At 43.0% G+C, this 20,129-nt stretch overlaps 1 protein-coding gene across 1 annotated transcript in view; it reads right to left on the bottom strand.

Moving 5' to 3' along the window:
- KMT2A (lysine methyltransferase 2A) overlaps nt 1-20,129 on the bottom strand; it is a 41,663-nt gene that overhangs the window by 13,232 nt on the left and 8,302 nt on the right. Inside the window, exons 3-26 of the mRNA XM_021530101.3 lie at nt 16,476-19,141; nt 15,033-15,210; nt 14,438-14,672; nt 13,342-13,406; nt 12,451-12,822; nt 11,775-11,848; nt 11,033-11,161; nt 10,064-10,177; nt 8,783-8,929; nt 8,435-8,530; nt 7,527-7,647; nt 6,554-6,667; nt 6,033-6,217; nt 5,283-5,456; nt 4,367-4,477; nt 4,057-4,130; nt 3,384-3,577; nt 2,973-3,079; nt 2,692-2,829; nt 2,033-2,191; nt 1,637-1,754; nt 1,479-1,557; nt 1,070-1,230; nt 235-420 (exon numbers count right to left, since the gene is read on the bottom strand). Of these exons, the coding sequence (XP_021385776.3) occupies nt 235-420; nt 1,070-1,230; nt 1,479-1,557; nt 1,637-1,754; nt 2,033-2,191; nt 2,692-2,829; nt 2,973-3,079; nt 3,384-3,577; nt 4,057-4,130; nt 4,367-4,477; nt 5,283-5,456; nt 6,033-6,217; nt 6,554-6,667; nt 7,527-7,647; nt 8,435-8,530; nt 8,783-8,929; nt 10,064-10,177; nt 11,033-11,161; nt 11,775-11,848; nt 12,451-12,822; nt 13,342-13,406; nt 14,438-14,672; nt 15,033-15,210; nt 16,476-19,141 (5,997 nt within the window). The remainder of the gene's footprint in view (nt 1-234; nt 421-1,069; nt 1,231-1,478; nt 1,558-1,636; nt 1,755-2,032; nt 2,192-2,691; nt 2,830-2,972; nt 3,080-3,383; nt 3,578-4,056; nt 4,131-4,366; nt 4,478-5,282; nt 5,457-6,032; nt 6,218-6,553; nt 6,668-7,526; nt 7,648-8,434; nt 8,531-8,782; nt 8,930-10,063; nt 10,178-11,032; nt 11,162-11,774; nt 11,849-12,450; nt 12,823-13,341; nt 13,407-14,437; nt 14,673-15,032; nt 15,211-16,475; nt 19,142-20,129) is intronic.

The raw sequence follows: 20,129 nt of genomic DNA, 5'->3' as shown, positions 1-20,129 counted from the left end.
TATATCGTGCAAATCCTGCCTCTTCTTCATCCCAAGGGAATGTTTGTCTTAGCTGTACATTTCTCTGCAGGCCATCTCTACTGTGTATTGTTACAACTTTCTCTCCTCAACCTATTGCCATTTCACTGCTTTCTCTGTAACAGTAAACTAAACACCTCATTCTGAAAGAAGCCAAGAAAGACAGGAACTAAACAAAAAATATTACTACAATAAAATCAGCAGCATCAGAAATACCTGCAGAGGGTAATGGCCGCGAGCCAGGAGACCTCTGTGCGGATGGGTAACTTGGCACCCTGATCCTGGGACCCTTTGAGACCACTGGATAGCAACAGGAACTGGAGGTCTGAGAATGCAAGGGACGATCTGGTGATGGTGGGCTTACAATTTCAGGTGTATTTCGGATGTCTTTTGGTAGAATTTCTGTTGTTGTATAAAAGAGAAACAACAGTATAAGCCATCACTGAGCCCTAAAAGCTACAATCTGATAAAGTACATGTTACTATCACGTTCCACTTGGAGAATCAGGGTACTTGTTATATAAACACAAAGTCAAAGATCTGACATCACATAATGTCTGGTTTCTTCTCTTAAGAATATTTTCAAATACTTGTAGCAATTACTCATCTTACACATGGAATTTCACTATATATTTATAGAGTTTAAGATCCTACGTTAACAATGACATCAACTACAAACATTTTAAAAATCTTTCACAGCTGTACCCTTGGGTACAAGAAAGTAATTTGGAAATACAGAACCACGATATAACTATTCAACATTGTACTGAACAATACCCCATATCACAGACCAATACCAACACTCCAAACAAAGTCTGGAGTTCTATATCACTAGAAAATTCACTGAGCTGTAGACTAGAAACCATCCCTGCAGCAGTGTTTGTTTGGCTCAAGTTTTCAAAGCAGTACAACCAGGAGCTTAAAGTCTTGAGATGTTGTAATATGGAAGCCTGAATTGGATTCTAGTCCAAATTTAAGAGATTTGGTTTAATAGATGCACTATGACAAAACCATACAGAGAATAGACTTCTGTGAAGTCCTTAAAAGATTACCTGTAAGGGGAACTGGGCTATGGGCAATTGTTCTATTATCATCATGCTCTACAGTGCTGTTGATGTCAGGTTCTACCACTGGAGGTCGGCACTCCATGATCTTGCAGGTATACACACAGCGCTTCCGGGCATCTGTTGTGCTCCAGTACACCCTGGAGCACCTGGAAGATAATTCAAACAAACCAAATTTAATCAACAGTTGAGTAAACCTCATTTCTGTTTTAAATTTTCCCTTTCTCAAACCTACATTGGCCAAAGCCCTGCTGGCAGAACACACTACACACCCTTAATCAGAGATTCCTCAACAGTGTAGGAAAAACTACAGTCAATTTTCCCGTAAGTTACTTCAGTGTTTGTTTGACATGAAATATACTGAAAGATATCAAGTCTTGAAACAGCTTATACTCACTGATAGCCGATGGGAAACAACTTATCTTCACAGTCTGAGAGGTCATTCAGAATTCCTAAGCAGTCTATTGTCATTGAACCTGAGCAGAGAGAGGAACAGTTCTGTGAACCAGATTCCAGCACCAATGGTGGATCAAGTATCCAGAGACTACATCATACCTATCATCATGTGGATGTTCTCTGGTTCCAAGCCACTAAGAAATTTTCTTCTCAAACTGATCCCTTCAAAGTCCACAAAAACTCTCCTAAGAACTTCAAACCCATTCTCAGGAACCACCTGGAACAAGAACCAACAAAACTACTTGTTAATTAAAGGAACCACCACACGTACGCTACACAGTTTGTCCTATTTTGGTCCTTTGGTTTTTGAACTACCACACTGCACCACTTGCCAAACTTCCCCAGGCCACTTGTATTACTGACTTCTTTTTAAGAGCAATGTGGTCCAGTCCTTGTTAGCAAGAAACATATTCAACATAAACTTCTAAAAAGTGCACATAGTTACAGGCTCCCCCACCTTGAAAGAATGAGGCAGAGAGTGAAAAAGAATCTTACCTCTCCTTTGATCAAGTCACGATGCCTCTGGCAATAAACTTTCTTATCATCCAGAAAGACACAGTTCTTGACTCGTGAGCACATGAAATGATAGTTACTGGTGCAGGAAGTGAGGCAGCAGCCTACTGTGGCGCCTGACTTCTGGCAAAACTCACATCTCTGCAACAGCAAATAAGAAAAAATAATAATTTAATCTCTTCTAAAACCAGACCACCATTCCTGCTGTCAGCTGGGGTTTTTTGGCACAGACAGTTTAGAGTAATGCTTGATCTCCCACTTCATGGCTGCTCCATTTCACTACAATGACTCACACACACAAGCAAGAGACATGGAGGAGGAGGTGAGAGGAAGAATTCCTCACATGGAACAACTTTTTCATTTGTGGACTGGTTTTTCCAGGCCTTTCCTAGACGTTCTTGCTTGTGCTTCATATCCAATCCTCACATTTCCAAGCTTCACTTGGTCTCCACAATTAACTGAGCAAGGATAAAATAACTTTCCAAATATCTTCAGTCAGTTTATTATATATAGTGTTAAAAAATATTGCAAGGAAAGGACAGAGAAGAACAAATGCACACAAGCCATCTTTTAGCTGGGCTCCCATCTCGTGATTCTAAATCAGCATTAAATTTAACAAAGTGTTTTTTGCTTGCACCCACCAGCTGCTTTCCCCGGATAACAGCCATGTGCACATTTTTCAGAGAACCATCATCATCTTCAAACACTTCTGCTGACCACAAAGCACAGTTCACATGTGTCCATTCATTTTGGCCAATATAGAGAAGACGTCCAGCATCCTGAAGAACAGAAGGAAATGTTCTCTTCAGATATTCCAGAGGACAGAAAAATGCACAAAACCCATCGAGCATATCCACACTACCAAATCCACAGCACTGCTTAAATGGGCTCCTACAGAAAGGGGAATAGGGCAGATACTCACGTTAGCACTGTCATCACCGTATTTCAGGCACAACGCACACTGTCTGTTGTCTTCCACATCTGGAGGTGGGTTCAGTTCAGGACTATCCTCTCTGCTTCTGTCAGAGCCTTAAAAGAGAGAACAATATTTATTCTTGAAATTCAGGGTGGCAAAAATTCATCTGGGACAAATTATCAGTAAGTGAACACGGTAGAAGAGTTTTCAATAGCCAGCTTGGAAAGCAAAGCACATGTCAGCCTCTGCACTACCTTCATTCTAGGGGGAAAAGAGGTGGGTGCAAAAGCATTCTTGGGTCTAAGCTTGGCTCAGAAACATAACTTACTGCCTCTGAATGATTTCAGGTCACAGAAGTCTACAAGACAGCTTAATTTCTGGGTTTGGGACTGGCAGTCCTGACATCAGTTCTCTTACCGGAGATGGGAGGTGTAGGAGGATGTAGAGGAGTTGGTGAATCTGGCTCTCCAGGCCCTCTGAGTTTTGGAGCTGGAATGATTTTCTTCATCAGAGGGGGCTGTTCAGTGCGGTTGTTCTCTTCACGCTCCTGCCACTGAGCATAATTATGGTCGAGCGATGGGGGCAGCACCGCATTCGGCAACATACCACTGCTGAGATGCAGCAAGGAGTCAGTGTCACACCTGGCTGCACCAGAGGTTCTCATGCCCTGCCTATCTGAAATCCACCCCCCTGCAACAACTCCATTAATTACCTAAGCCCACACATACTCCCCACCGGTCACATTTTAAGGTTTGCCACGTGGCCGCCTGCTTCTCTGAAGGGAAACAGATGCAGGAGGGCTACCCCAAATGGAGTGTGGGAAGGAGAGGGAAGGAAGGTCAGGATTGACAAGCCAACACACAGTACACCTAGTTCTAATTAAGAAGTTTGGTTACTCTGCTTAAAACAAAGAAGTGTGTACAAAACATGAGAACGGGATTACTGCGTAACTTCTTAGGGAAAAAAAAAAAGGAAAAGAAAAAAGGAAAACCAGAAATCCCAACCCTGCACACAGGCTCTTTCAATACGTTTTGCTTGGCCAGCTGGCAAACGGCAGGGTGTCGCAGTTGGACAGAGAACAATTACTTACTTGCTTGTTACTTTATTTGGCTCCCAAAATCTGGACTTTTTTACACTGAACCATGGAAAAACACGCTCCATTTGCTAGAGGAAAATAACATCCCATTAGAAAAGTTAGACAACATACCAAAAAATTCAAAGATGTTCAGCCAAGATGCAGAACTAGTAACATTTCATTAACATTAACAACTCTGACAATGTATTATTTTATTCCTGGAAACACCCAAGCAAGGCTAAATGTGGTGGCCCTTTAGACTCCACCATCAACAAGCAGGGGGAGGATACCAAGCAGATTTCAAAGTAACTGTAGGCCAGCTCACCCGAATAAAGAAGGACTTGACCATGCTGTTTGCTTTCTTAATCTCTGGCTGCCCGCCATCGGCATTAATGGCTGCTTGAATTATCTTCACAATGTCATCACTAAAATCCAACTGTAAGAAATCCACAAAACTTCACATTAACAGGATTGTCTTTTGCACAGCTATACCACCCACTAATTTTTTAAGACAATGTTCAAGTGAACATTAAGATGACTGTAAGATTGAACCAGAGCATCAACTTAAAAGCAGAAAGGGAATTTGGCTGTGAAGAAGCAAGAAGACCACTAAATTTGTAAATTGGCTGGCACAGCTGCTACACCCACAACTGTTCACTTCAGTTGACTGCTGACTGGTTTTAAATCTGCTAAACTAGCTGTCTCACGAGGATTTGGTCAAAATTTGGCACCACAACATTTGCCAAGCACTTTGCAATATACAGTGCTCCTCAAGATTACAAATTCTCTAGGAAAAAAAAGGAAAAAAGGCTGCTCTATACAAAGAGAATTGATTTGGTCAACATTAGCATTTTTTGTAAATGACCCCTGAAGAGATCACCCCACCACCCATGAATCCTTAGCTTCCAGCTAACCAACTGCATCAGGGCTATTTGGCCAGGCCTTCAGCCAGAATTTTCATGTTCAGGATGACCTGAACTTAGCTACATAAATGTCTGACTATGAACAAACTGGGGTGTTACCAAGCATCACTGCTGGCTACAGAGAGCCCCACAAAAGCGTCAATTACTTGTGTCTGGACCAATATTAATCAGAGCCAGCCAGAACTATTTTTAACAGCATGATAACCTGCTTTCTTGTTCCTAAAGTAAAGGCTTAAGGTGCTCAGTTATGAACACCATATGTGATAAAGCAATTCACAGTGTCTAGTAATAGAGCAGAATATGACAACTTTGACATACCACAGAAGTGTAACTTCCTTGATCCATTTTTCTTTTCACTCCTTCCAGATCCAGAGGCTGCTGCTCCTCCTGTTTACTGACTTCTGTTAGGACAGGAGGATCGGGACCCTCAGGAGAGCTTCTGGATGGGATACTCTCTTCTGTCTCGGGATTTAAATCAGGTGGTTTTGCTGCCTGTGAACACCAGCAAGGAGACAGAGGGATGTTAACTACTGAAATGCAGCTGCTCCTGATGATACTCTCCCAAGACCATTTATTGGTCCAAAGACTCTCGCTAATGTGAAGGAAAGGAGACTTGAGTTCTGAATTTCTGTCCAAAACATAGAGGCAACAAAGAAAAGCTCTTAACCAGCTTTCTGCTGTAAGGTGCACAGCAGGATAGAACTATCAGGCATAAGGATCAAACTCATTGCTCAGAAATCTTATTTCTGAGTGCATATTTCAAGACAAAGATCCTGTTCTTCTGTCATAAAAGCATCTTCATCATCACAGAGCTAAATCCTCCAATTCCTTGAAGAATTTTGCCCTATTTTTCTTTCAGCTTCCAAGTTGTATCACAGATACCCACTTCTCTGCTTGCAAAGGAATCAACAAAAGAACAAAAATATAACTAAATCACAGCACATGTTACTCCAAGTATAATGCAGACGCTTCTGCAGTATGAGGCACAGCAACACCTCAAGAACTCAACTGAATGCCACGTATACTTTAAGCCAGAGTAACACCAACAGGGCACAGGCTCCAGCTTACCTGTCGATACCGCAGTAAGTGGCTGGTGGTTCTGGAATTCAACAGGGCTGTTAAAACCTGCTTCAAGGAAATCTGCAGCTCCTTTTCCAGTGCCAGGCGCCATTCTGCAGGATGCTGCTCTGTACAGTTAATGCAGGTGTATGCAACGCTCTCGGGCAAGTTGGACAGTATCTCATACATTTCATCTGGAGACAAAAGAAGACAAGATAACCATCTGAATTGCTTTACTGAAGGATACAGGAAAAATCCCTGCCCTGCACCTACTGCCTGAGACTTTTCATATAACAAAAGCCCCTTGTACAGCTAATTGAGGGACACTGCCCTTGAGGATCCTGTGCTTTCAGGATGTAATTGGTATTAGCACAGGTTTACCTGTTGTTACTTCACAGGCATTTTTCAGGTAGGTCACAACAGGCAAGTGTGTTAAAGTAACATTCTAGTAGAAAGGTCCAATACTTGATTGCTTTGGTCTAGTCACTGCCTCATGTTCTTCAGTACTGAGGGGATGAGGATTTCCTTACCAGAAAGGTTTTCACATTTGGAGTGGACCCAGCGGTCGCATTTCCCACACTGCATCATCTTGCTCTCATAGTCGTCATCATCGTAGCATTTGTCACAGAGAGGACAAAAATTTCCTGCAAACAAAATGGGATCTTATCAGAAGTCTGGGTGCCAAACACACCTTAAAGGCTGTGTGGTTACTTACTGAGGTGCTAAGAAAGCAGCTGCAAACACCCCTCCCAGTAAACTGCCAGCACAGTTCCCTCTACTGTTACAAGGCTACAAGAAATAACTTTGGAAGACCACCAAATACTTTAGAATTCCACGGCTGGACAGTCGTTGTTTGGGCACGGCGAGACTAACAAAATACTATATGCAAGAGCAAAATGAAAGGACAAAGATGACTAACAGGCAAGAAATTAGGTGGAACATTCAAGACTTTCTATCCTAAGGTTCTTCCTCAGAATACTCTCTGAGGTTCAAAGGCATCATGTACAGCAACTGACACAAGGAACAACCACTTTACCATAGAAATTTTGCTTTTAAATGGCTTTTACATCAGAAGTCTTTTAAAATGTCTTTTCTTCATCTGCTATTTGGAACCCTGGGCCAACAGATGTGTAATACTTCCTTTAGATGGCAGTGTTTACATGCTGAAAGCTCCAAACTCTGACAATAAAGTAGTGGTGACTTTGGTGAGCCACTGCACAATGTAAGATCCTGGCTCTGAACTGTTATGTGCACTTTCAGGCTCGACTACAACCAGCCTGCATTGCTACCCAGACCATGGCAGCTCCGGTGCTGTTATGGTTTGAAGCTGGCACAATGCCAGTGCTTTTATGAAAATGTAACTTTTTTATTGAATGTTGTGAATTCTTTTTCCGTGTCAGACCACAACAGGTGCCATCCTAGCCCTCTGCCCACTCACACTGGCTGGTTCAAACCCAAGCAGCTGAGGAAGCTCCTGCTGTAAAAAATCACAACTATATGTACCTTTAGCAAAGAGTTTGGCACAATCATGACACAGGGAGAAGTCATGAGACCACTGTGCATCCCATCCTTTGCCCGGTGTTGTTGATCCACAGCTCTTGCAGCGAACACATTTGGTACATATCTGGAAAAAGAATTCATTTGGCAAGAATTACTTGCTTTTATCTAGCAGTTTTTGTGCTTTCAACACATTTCATAATTTTTATTATTTCATAAGTGCAGAGTTTTAAATGCTGAAACTTTCACTGAAAAGAACCGAGCTCACCTCCTCCATAGTAAGATGGTGAGAATATAACAATAAAAAATACTAAACCAAATCACAGTATAGTTTTTTGTCCTTCATACTTGCACTGAAAAAAATATCACCTTTCCCTCACCTAAAACAGATGTAGTTGTGACATTTATTCTGATCTAAAATACATAGTCCTACTTTAACAGTTTTTAAACTCTGTACATTGTAGAAGGAAACACATACACAAGGTCTTAGTAAGAAATACACTACAGGCACTTGTTAGAACAAAACCTTGAAAGACACAAATTAGCAAATTAATCCAAATTGTTTCTCAATAAATTGTCTCTCAATAGTGGTATCAATGGGTTTGTTAACAAAGTAAATACTTCCATTTTAAAGACCTTCTTCCATGTTATAGGACTATGTCCAAAAAACTTACTGTGATCTTACGACTTACTACAACTAAAAAAAGGGGTAATCTCTCTAACAATTCTGCTTTCTCAGAGCATCTTATCTACCAGCCACCTCACTATTTCCAAATGTACCTTCTGATGCAATAGGCACCTTGCCTTGAAGAGATGAGGAAGCACATCAGACCAAGTCACCTGCAGAGCTCTGCTCCATGGCATTACCATTAGGTAATAAATGAATTATCCAAAAATAAATAAAAATCACTCACCCAAACTTTCTTCTTCTTGGTGGGTTTTGTTGGGTAGTTTGGGCCCAGGCACTCAGGGTGATAGCTGTTTCGGCACTTGTTACACTCCAGCAACTGCTACAGGAATAAGGGAAAAAACATTGGTACAGACACCCTGCAAAGGGATGCAGAATTCTGGACTTTGTCATTTTTTATTGGATCCCCCTTTCAGGTCACGAGAAAGGAGCTGCAATGGAGCAACTCAAGAGGCCTCCTCCCCAGCACACAGAGACTCTGCTCCTGGCACATGCTTGCTGGCCGACCTCTGGATCCAGAGGAGCCCTGGGAGCAGTGGGGGTGTTGCTGGGTCTCCCAGTGGTTTTGGGGTACCTTGGTGGCCTGGTGCTGTCTCCCACAGACATGGCAGAACTTGCAGCGACGGCAGCACCAGTTCTCCAGCTGATCTTCCTGGGGCCGCTCGCTCTCCTCCAGGCAGAACTTGTGGAAGGGCTCACAGCAGACCTGGCAATATACAAACTGCAAGGGGGGAGAGGCAGGTTTTAGCAAAGCAGAAACTGCTCCAAGTTCCCAAACCAGCCCGTTTGTGCTCCGAACTATTTTGAATTCTGCTTTACAACTGACAGAACAAGATTTTAGGAGGGAAACTCTGTATTTCAGGTAACCCAAACACCAACTGGACAACTCACAGCCTGTTGGGAGTCTGGTACCTGTTAACTAAGTGCTTTGAGCATTTATAAAGGCCTATAGGGCTCTTAGAACCTCTCCCCCTCACTTCCTCTCTGTACTACAAGCCAATTACACCAGAAGACACACTTGGTGCATGAAGTGGGGACATGCAGAGCAAAGAGAGTCTCTCTCCCTCCGTTCAGCCCACTTCGCCATACAAAGCTCTTCTAGTTTCTCTGTATCCTGTACAAGGTTGGTCATAGGAGAAAAACAATCACCCTCAGAGCACAGAAACAGCAAGCTCACAGGAGACATGGGAATAATTTGTCCCCTGGGGGCCCCTGACTAGGAACGGGATGTCTCCATGCCCCACAAGGCCTTGGTGGACCTCAAGTGCACTGATGTCCACATCCAGAACTTAACCCCCTTTTCCCCTGTCCACTCATCAGAACCCAGACCCTCCTAGAGCAATAGCACCCATGTCAGCTGGTCTGAAGATGCTGAGAAGGCACCTATCTAAACCAGGAAATGCACTTAACACATCTCAATCCAGCTCTTTAGGCAGCACCAGAACCTTTCCAGTTTCGAGAGCTGTAACAGTTTACAGCTCTTGGCAGGTATGGACACACCTGGAAAAGTCAAGGCTGACTAAAATCTGTTAGCACCATTGGGCAGTCTTTCTTATTTCAGGTTAAAAGAGAGCAAAATCATGCTTTACATCAGATGCTGAGTTCCCAAATTTAGAGATATGGGTGCTTTCAAATATGTTCAACTCATACAACTCCAAAAAAAGCACCACTGAGGTTTCCAAACTGATTTTAAATACCTTGCACTTTAGTATCTGGGACAAATTCTAGCAAGGACAGATTTACAGGTATTATTTTAATTTCTTCTGGATTAAAGTCATTATAATTTTTATTTATTTAGTTTTGTAACAATACAGTGCTGTAATTAAGTCATCAACAGCAGAACACAATGCTTTACCTCCACATGTCCACTGCTGGCACAGAGAAAACACACCACCCTGGGAGTAATAGGTACCGAGGTGACGATGCCTAACCCACCCATCTCCCAAACATTCTCCACTTCACAGTCCTCCTGAAAGTACAAAAGGACACATCACCATGCAGAACAAGGCAATACAACATCACTACAAAATGCTCAAGCCACTGTTCAGTTCTGGGCCTGTGATTAAGATGCCTCAAACTGAAATAATTTCAACATCTACCTCAGTCTACTTTACAGTGTATTCTGGGAGAGTCACACCTCGGCGCTGTTCCTGCCGAGAGCACTCAGTGGCATGCTAGAGCCTTCCTTCTAGGGAAAGCAAACCTAAGGAACAGGACAAGGCTTTTCACAATTGCACAAGTATTACTAGAAGTGAAATTTCAGAAGAATTATACTTTATTAAAGCTCCATATTTGTATAAAACACTTATGAGATCTCACTATGATCTCCAGTATCAACACTTATAGATGAACTGAAAAATTATTAGAAAAATATTTTATTATTATTTCAACACTGTTGTTCAGAAATGTACATGAATTATCATTTTAAAACCCCAGATATACCCCAGACGTTGTGAATTACAAGTTACTAACATTTTCCCCAAATCTTGTTGGCTCAAGTTGTGGTAAGCTTTTAAAGTTCCATCTTAATGGAATAATTCTTCATAAACCTCAAATTCTTCCTCATCCTCACACATTGACAGTTAAGGTTTTAAAGCTTTAAGTGTCTCTTCATCCAGTACTCTAATTATAAGGAAAAAAAAGGCATAACAAGCTTTTAAAAATCAACCAAGTGATTTGTCATGAAGCTCCTATTTTGGCAGTTCCCTTCGAAACGTACCGGACACACAAACTCAGCAGTTATTGCCAGCACTTTCAGGGGACTCTAGTTCCAGTGTCTGAAAGCCAGTGGACATTCAAATACTTAAAACATTTTGTCCTCTACCTTGAAATCCACTCGGATTCTGTGGACTCCATCTGTAGGTGGCTTTTGCTTGGAACTGCTGCCGTTAGTCAGAGTGCTGAGTAAGTTCAGTGTGCTGCTCTCTGGCTTGCTTAGAGGAGGGGGCTTTTCCTGGTCAAGCAAAGGAGCCTGCATTAATCCCAACTCTGGACATCAGAACTTAATCAGCAGTTACATCCAATACCACAAATAATTTACAGACAAACCCCCGAACCAGCACAAAATTAACAAGTATTACAAAGCTGCAAGGAAGTGACCATTCTACAAACCATTCCCTAAGAGCATTCCATACATAAGTACAGTCCTAATTCCATGTGCTTTACCATCACATTGTTCTTTCATCAAGGCATGGGTTGGTTGTGGATGCAGTGGGGCAACTCTGGGTATAAACAGGCTCTACTCACTTCTCCCTCAGGTTTACTTAAGACAGTTCTTTTTTTTTCCATGATTGAGCTATTTCTGAGACAAAAGTAGTTGTATTTTTTACAGAAAAGCTAGCCTCCACCCTCCAATACACAAATCTTAGATACCAAAGAAATATCTGAACTGAATCTTAGGCATAGGCTACGGTTTTTGCTATCCATATACTGCCACAAGGGAAAACCTAACATCCTTAAGAACCAAATAAAAAAATCTGCAAAGGCTTAAGCAATATGGTTCTAATTTCTAGACAGAAGTTTCAGGTGCTTGAGATTTTACTGACTGTATAAAAAACAGTATTCACCTTTTCTTTTGGTTTCTGTTTCACAGGGAAAGTTGGACGGGGAGCAATTTTTTTCTGTTTGCTTTGTTCTGTGCCTAGGAAGGGGGGGAAAAATTATGAGTATTTCAAGTAACTAACAGCCACCTGTAGAGAAGAAAAGGGAAAAAAATCAGCTGGGTAATGTGTGATGAGTTTTAAACTAGAACTTTTCCACCCTCTTCTGTGGCTGCACCTCCCCAGCTATGAGCAGTTTCTTTGAGGCACGACTAGAAGAAAAGCTTGCATTGCATACAATCTGGAGTATTGTGGCTGCAAAGCCACAGAAATCCCAGAGCTGCCTAGCTGGTGACTGTTCACACTGCTCTGCACTACATACAACAGTGGACTATACTTTTGTAGTAAAAGATTAGATCCTCCTGGTTTCACATTCAGAATGGGAAGTTGATAGACACAACAATTCTGAAAATACACCTCAAGACTGCCATGACTGTACAACTCAAGAGTCCCAACCAGGATAGCCATCTTTCTCCCTGCCCTAACATACACCGTGGCTCAACAAGGAAGCAAAATTTCCAAAATAATCTGCTGAGATTTCAACACACCATATAGCATTCATTTGGTTTAAAATGCACCAGCTATTAGCAGTATTGTTACTTAACATGACTCAAATGTATTGAGGATAAATAGTCCCATTTACCTATTTCTGGCTGGGGAGTCTGCTTTTTCTTGGGCTCAGAAGTGCTAAGTTTAGGTGCTTCTTTTTTCAAAGGTCCTGAGCTTGGTGGCTGAGGAGGAGGGAGCTGGACTGGCTGGGACATCTGCTTGCCAGTCTTTCTGGTACCAGATGCAGGGACCTGTTTAGGCTCTGACACAGGAGCGGAGGAATTTCCATCCTCATGCTTTTCCTCCACAGGCTTACGGGCAGGCTCATTGCTCTTCTTCCCAGAATTGTCTTCTCTTGGTACAACAGCCTGAGGAGCTTGTTTTTGTCCAGAGTCCAATTGGTTTTTTCCAGAATGGCTTTCTTTCTTCTCATTTGTCTTGGATTTCTTCTCCTTCTTTTTTGCAGCTAAGAAAAAGAAGCACAGATAAAGCAACACAAACAAAATAGTGTGACTTCAAATAATTTGCTGCTCTCTTAAAACAAGGATACAGACACTCTGATTCAGAACTTTATCATTCTGTCATACCAAAGAAAAATCTACTCAAAAAATAAATTTAGCTTGTACTTCAATCCATGTTCTCTCACACCCAGGGCCCCTATTTTGCAACAGCAATAAGCAACACTCTCCTGCAATAACACAGATTCAGAGCTGAGAGCAGACTTTGTGAGGAAGAAAAAGGAAGTAAAAGGAAGGAAACATACCAGTCCACTTAGCATGAGTCCAGTGCTGAAAGACACTGGCATGTACAATGTCTGTCAGTACTCACATCTCTCCTGCCCCCCGCACCTGCCACCAACAGTGCAGGCAGGTTGGCTCCCAGCTTTATAAGCTCAGTGTAGCTAAAACACCACCAGAGAGAGCAAAACCTGTGAAAAGAAAAACTTCTGTCTTGTCCTATACTCAAGGCAAGTCTTTTAGCCTACCTTTAGCTTGCTTCTGGAGATAAGCTTTTGAAGGCATCCACTGTAGATTCTGACATTTCCTCATTCTAAAAAGAAAGAACATGTCATGAAATCAGAACAAAGAGGAACATTAAGAGGACAGTCTGTAAATACTCAACATCAAAAACTGAAAATAACATTATCAATACATACACTACGTTTGTTCAGACAAAGTCAAGTACTCTTGGCATGGGACTGGATTAGGGGACCAAGACTTTTGCTAACTTTATTCAACTTTATTCCCTATTTATGTTATTCTTGGCATAAAATGTCTTCTGTAGGCTCGGCCAGGCTTTGTTTCTGCCTCCATTCCTGTAGCAGGCTCATGGCTCTGAAACCCAACTCAAAGCCTGGGCAAAGCTGCTGAGAGCAAGACTCCTTCCAGTCTGCAGAGTGTTCTCACACAGCAATTCTCAGAGCAAGGCTTATATATAGCTCTTATACCACAACAATCTACTGGTGCAACTTTAGCTGGTGCCCTTTCAGACAGTTTATCTAGTTCTGATAAAACAAATTTAATACCGCAATTAAAAAAAGAAAAATTTCAGTCTAAGTGATATGTATAAAAAATGACAGAAGAAATCATGGAAGAGTGGTATTTCTTAATGATATCCAGAGACACCTTTGATCCAGGCTTAGATCAACCCTAACCCTAACCCATAGATATACAAAGTGTGTAGATAAGCTAAGTAAACACCAGCTTGAAAACAAATGCAGTCCAGGAGAATAAGAGATAAATATTTATGTGCATATTGCCTTCCTTGCAAAATTCTGTACTGCCTAACAAAAGCCATAGCTCTTACACCAAACAATCCCAAATACTCTGGCACTTCCATCAAACTGAGCAGAATAAACTAGAAGAGAACTCCAGAGAAAGAATTCATAACTACTGCACCTTGAATTGTGGTCTTGACTCTCCAACTGTTTATAGCCCCTTGCTTTGATCAAGCTTCAGACCAGGTCAAGCTCAGTCCAAGCCCATGACACACAGCAAATCTGCTGCTCCTGGCCCAGAGCATGGGTACACTTATCCCGCTCAGAGCAGGGATTAGCTCAACAGTTTCTCAGACACACTTACTTGCAGCACTGCTTCTTTATATTGCGCCCACCAAACTTGGGTTTGTCTAGGCAGTTAGTGCAGACCCCACAGTCCTCTGGAACCTGGCAGCCTGAACACTGCCCGCAGCGCCTGGAGCGCCGGCCCTTCTTCACCGGAGGCTCTTGCTGTGCCTTGTTTCTGGTGACCGGCTTAATGGGCTTGATAGGTGGAGCAACAGGTTCAGCCTCTTCTGAGCCAGCTATCGATGACTTATCTACCAAAAGAACATTTCTAATGTGAATTTTCTGATGTCAAAGAATGATTCGGGAGTGTATAATTTAGCCCATGAAGGCTAAGTTCATCTGCAGAGCCACACAGATGCATGAGATTGTGTGCATACACATGTGTATGCACACACGCCCCTCGGCAGAACACAGGTTTGGTGCAAAACACACATATTTAACACAATTCCTAATAGCTTAAAGGATTAACCCTGCTTGAGTGGCACTGTAATAGAGCCCAGAGCTCTTTAACATACTTTCCCTTGTTAATCACTTTTAGTCCTCATTTAAAGCAGTCAACAGAAGCTGACTTTGTATGGACCCACCGATGAAAACTAGAAATCCTAACTCACCATCATTCCCCATGGAAGACAGTATCTTCTCCCGCTCTTCCCATGGTAAGGCACTCAGAGTGGGCATGTCATCAGGAAACACTGCTCGCTTGCGGCCCAGTGCAACAGCTGCTCTCCTGCAAACATGTTTTATTCGTGGTCCTCGCACTGATGTTTCTGATGAATCACTCTCTTGCCCCTAGATTTCAAAACATGAGAGCAGACAGTATTCCTAAGAAAGTTACCAAAATGAGACTGCGAAACATGTGATAGAGACTTCTAAGCAAATTGTATCCTAGCTTGCAGATTGTAAGAATCAGGATAAAAACAGACTTGGCCTTCTAAGCCTCAGTTATCCAAGGAAGAATAAATGCAAGAGAACAAGAGTTTTGACTCAACTGGAATTACAAGGTAAGTCTCCATCCACTACTGGAAAGCCAGTTTGCTCATGAAGCCACATTATCAAGACACTGACATTAAAAAAAATCAGAGTCCACTGGAATTGGAGAGCACTTGGTGCTGACTGATCCAGCAGAAGCCAGTAACAGATGAGGCTGTTTGAGAGCTTTGCAGTTGCTGATGCTTCAGATGAGGGACTTGGGTTCACTGAGATGCTAAACAAATTGAGCATTTTAGTGCAATTTTCCATGTTTTGGTAAGATTCTGGAATATCTCCCACTGAACAAACTATCCCAAATACGCAACTGTAGAATCTGGGCTTCTGCTACACCAGGCTGAGTTGTACAAGTGCATGGGCATCTTCAGTTCAGAAACAAACAGCTGCAGGCTTCTTGATTTGAAATACGTACTGGTGATTTTCAACACTAGTGCTGTTATAAAAAGTAGAAGTTTAAATAAGAAGTGTTCCCTGAAAACATATATCACCTCCCTTTCTGGCAGGTAAAGAGGACTGCAGAAAAGGGTGGTTTTGGGTGGGGAAGAGGGAAAAGAGCAAAGTGGTAGGAAGCAGTTCCCCAAATCAGATAGAAAATTCCAATAGATCTTCCTCCCTCCTATAAGTGAGAGATCACTGCATAAAGTTAAAAATAGAAAGATCAAGAAACAACTTTCCTTCAGAAGCCAACTTTATGCTCGATGTGGGCCCCCAAGAAACCTCGAGGCCAAGACAGACACTGCATTTTGCTGGAACTGCACTTTTTAGAGTGAGTATTACTCTAGATAATTGCTTTGCTCAGAGAAACCCAATAAGCAGCTATGCTGTATTGGTCTCCAAAATGCATGCAGCTCCCCTCTGAGCTGACTACACAGCAGCTCCCTCTTCCCCTCAGCATCTGCCCAGGGCTTCTTGTTTTTGGGTTGTTTGCCATCTGTTGCACTAACAGCTGCCTAACTTGGCACATTAATTCTCCAGGCTCAGTATACAAAAGCTCTTAAGTGACTTTCAGGACAAGTTCAAAGTAAGATGCGCTCTAGCAAAAAAAAACAACTTGAAAGAACAAGTACCTGTGCTTTTGGCTGATCTGTTTGTTTGAGGGACTTGCTCTTCTCAATCTTGTACAGCTGGGCTTTTGCCTTTTTCAGAAGACTGGCTACCCTCTTGTCAGTCATTGGCAGTTTGTCTGCTTGAGCCAACATAGAACTGATGGAGGAAGCAGAATGTTTAACAGTGCTTGATGAAGGAGCAGAAAGACGCAGAGCTTTTTCCTTCTCCAAAGATGGCACAGTGGGGCTGAGGTCCAGGTCTGATTTGTCCAGCCCCCCTCTACCTTTCTTGGATGTTTTGGTTTTGACAGCTGTCATATCTGCCAGAGCAGCAGTGGAAACATCTGCTGTGGTATCTACTGCTGTAGACTTCTTCCGCCCGGCAGTTTTTTTGGCAGATGATGTTGCTGCAGCATCTTCACTGACTTTTTCTTTGGGCATTTTACCTACAGGAAACAAGGCAGCGCTACTCTGTATTTCTGACCCTTTTCTCCTTTTCTCTTTCTTTGACTCCCGTTTGTTCTCCTTTTCTCTCTCTCTGTCTTTCTCTCTGCTCTTGTCCTTTTCCAGGCCTTTGTCAGCATCTTTATCTTTGGAGAGTTCTTCTACTGCCCTGTCCTTGTTTTTGCCTCTCTCTGTCTGGGGACTTGATGTGAACCAGGGGAAGAGAGGAGTTGGGCTACCAGATGAGAAAGGCTCTGCTGGAGCACTTGTCTGCTTCCTTGGTCTCTGGCTTCTTTCTGCTGATTCCCCAGCCTGCGATAGGGAATGGGAGGGAAAAGTAAAAGTTGAATTTAAGGCACTAGTGGCAAGAGAACTAACTGAAATACTAGTTAATGAGGAAGAGACAGAAGACTGAGGGGTGAGAGTTGTCAGGTCAGAGGTACTAAGCCTTCCGCTCCTCGTCCTCATGGAGTGCGAAGGAGATCTGGGCTCTGATCGGATGGGGCTGAACGCTTTCCTCTTCCGTCGCCGAGAGGACGTGCCTGTGGCAGAGGTCCCTGTGGTGGTGCGGCCGACTGACGAGGGCAAGGTTACAGACTCGAAGATCCGGGAGTGGGCCTCACTTGGCGTGAATCGTGGCGCTCGCAGCAGAGGACTTCTCTTGTGCATATCAAACCTGGCTCCAGAGTGAAGTGAAAAGAGGCGTGTGGGAGCTGTTGCACCTGGTGTTGAGAAGCCAGATGCAAAGCCAACATCCTCCGGTGTTAGCGGCGGGGGTCTGAAGTTATCAAATATCGGTTTCCGAATTAGACCCTCTTTGGCATATTTTGCTGATGAGAAGTACTGTGGCTCTGACCTGGAATGTTTCAGGGAGGTCCACCTAAATGTTGGCTCTCGCAGAATTGACTTTCGTTTCTCTTGCATCGGCGCAGCAGAAGCAGGAAGAAAGGGTGAGGCTAACGGTATGGTTGGAGGCATAAGCCAGGGGGTATGGTCTGAGATGCTCGAAGCAGGCTGCAGTGGTGGGGGGGGAGTGAGCAAAGGGGGAGGAGGAGAGGAGGAGGACTGCTGCTGAGGCATGCTTGGTAAGGCTGACAGCTTTTTTGCAGTCCTCTGGCCAAAACTTCTTTCTGTTATCGAAAACCTTCTATTTCTCCTATCACTGTTATCGTTTTCAGGGGATTGAGAAACAGGCAGGGGAGTGTGAACTTCTGGAGTATTGCTTCGCTCCTCAGAAAGCATCTGCATCTCCTCAGAAGCCTGGGAGTCTGTAGATGTATCCACGCTGGGGCTGCTGGACCGTGAGGAATCTGAAGACATCTGAGATGAATGTTGAGAAGCGGCGCTGGACTTTTCACTGGAGCCACAAGATGTAGTGCTGAACCTGCTGTTTGGTGTGGATTCTAGTCTGGATATTTTAATAGGAGGATCGTAGTCTTCATCCTCAATAAACCGTTTGGGTGTTTTGATAATCCGTGATGAGATTGCACTCACAACTGGCATGATGAACTGTCGAATATTTTTGAGCTGGGTTCTCCCCTTCCTGCCCTGCAGTTTGGCTGCTTCCTTCTCAATCTTTTTTTGTGCTCCCTTTTTAGCCCTCTGTAAGAGTTGCTTAGCAATTGCAGCATCCGTCCTTTTGGTGGAAGGTATAATCCTAACAGGCTTAATCCTGCGTGGACTCTGTCTGACAGCAGCCTTCTCTTCCTTCGTGAGAGGCGGTGTGCCATCCTTTTCTTTGCGAATCCTCTGGGGCTTCTCCAGCTGTGAGTTTATGACTAAAGTTGAGGAAGTCTTTAAACGTTCAGAGGACGGTGGCCTGCCTCTCCTGCGCACAATCTGAACGCTCTTCCTCCCAATCTGAAGTTTTGCCCCAGGCTTAAATTTAGATTTCAGTGGGGAAAGCTTACTAGTTCTTAATTTCTTGATTTTAGTTGCTTGCTGAAATGTAGTGGATGGTGATCTTTTGATTTTTTTCAGACTCTCTTTTTCTTCTTTGCTACCCTTCTGAATGTCTGATGTGTCCTTCTCCTGTGACAATTTGAACTTCACACTTGTAAGTGCTGGAGGTCTTCCTCGTCTTTTTTCCCCACTCTTTGACTCCTTCTTTTTTACTTTCTCCACGGATGTGGTTTCAGACTTGCTTGAAGGGGAACACACTGATGAAGAGTCTGACAGTACAGCTGAACTTCGGTCAGAACTGCTCCGGGGCCTCCCGCGAGGTTTCCGTGGACTAGATTTAACTGAGAGGGAAACAGAGAATGCAGGGAACATATTAAATTTCTCCAAGTGTGGGATGAGCATTACCCAGGTCACACAAGTATTTACTCAGTATTATTCATGCTGCCCATGCATTGCCAAAACATTTCAGATAATCAACAAATAAAAATAGTTTTAGCACTACACGTAGAGAATACCTTCCCAATAAACGTCTCTTCCAACATAAAATACCATGCAGATAACTTGTTTAAAAATGCAAGCTAGTCTTTTCCCAACAGTTAAATATGCAATTGCACAAACCCAGCACCAACCTCATGCTGGGAGGGAGCAATAATTCTCAAGGGCATATGCTACCTTTTAAAGACATTAATTTTTACATATTTTTTTAAGCAGCTCACAGCCAGTTAAAAGAAAAAGAAATCCTTCCTTCTGCACTGCTAAGGGAGAGGTCAAGAGAGCAAGAAGAACCTACGCAAGGCTGATACAAGACAATTTACTAAAAAACTGTTTTTAGCTTTGAAACACAGTTAATACTCAGCACTGACTTGGAGCCATCAAGCACAAGACTTGATCACCACCTTGACCAATGCATTTCACTGCACTCTCACCAAGTCCGACTATTTCAGTTCTGGACCTTCCCTTGCACTAGCAAGGTGCTCCACCACAGTTTGCTGCTGAAGCCAAGCTGAGCAGATGATTAGGGTGGAAGAGCAGAGTGCTCTGGTGACAACACAGGCAGTAATGACTGTACTGAAAAATACTAAAATAGTCAAACCAGTTTCAAACCCTTACTCTTTAAATAGCTGCCTGTCCAGAACACTGACATGAGGTTTCAAATAATTTTTTATCAGTATAACTATTTTACTCAAACTTTCCCTGCTCCTTTACAGATCAGACATAGAAAATCCAAAACTAACTGCACTGAATCTAAAGACTGCTGTGGCTTTTATGGTGGATGAGATTTGATGGAGCAAACAGGAGAGGCACAGCAAAATCATCATGAAAGAAAAC

Source organism: Lonchura striata, chromosome 23 (assembly GCF_046129695.1).
Source record: "Lonchura striata isolate bLonStr1 chromosome 23, bLonStr1.mat, whole genome shotgun sequence".
Lineage (NCBI taxonomy): Eukaryota > Metazoa > Chordata > Aves > Passeriformes > Estrildidae > Lonchura > Lonchura striata.
Note: the sequence above shows the minus strand (reverse complement) of the source record. Positions and strands in the feature narration are given on the sequence as shown.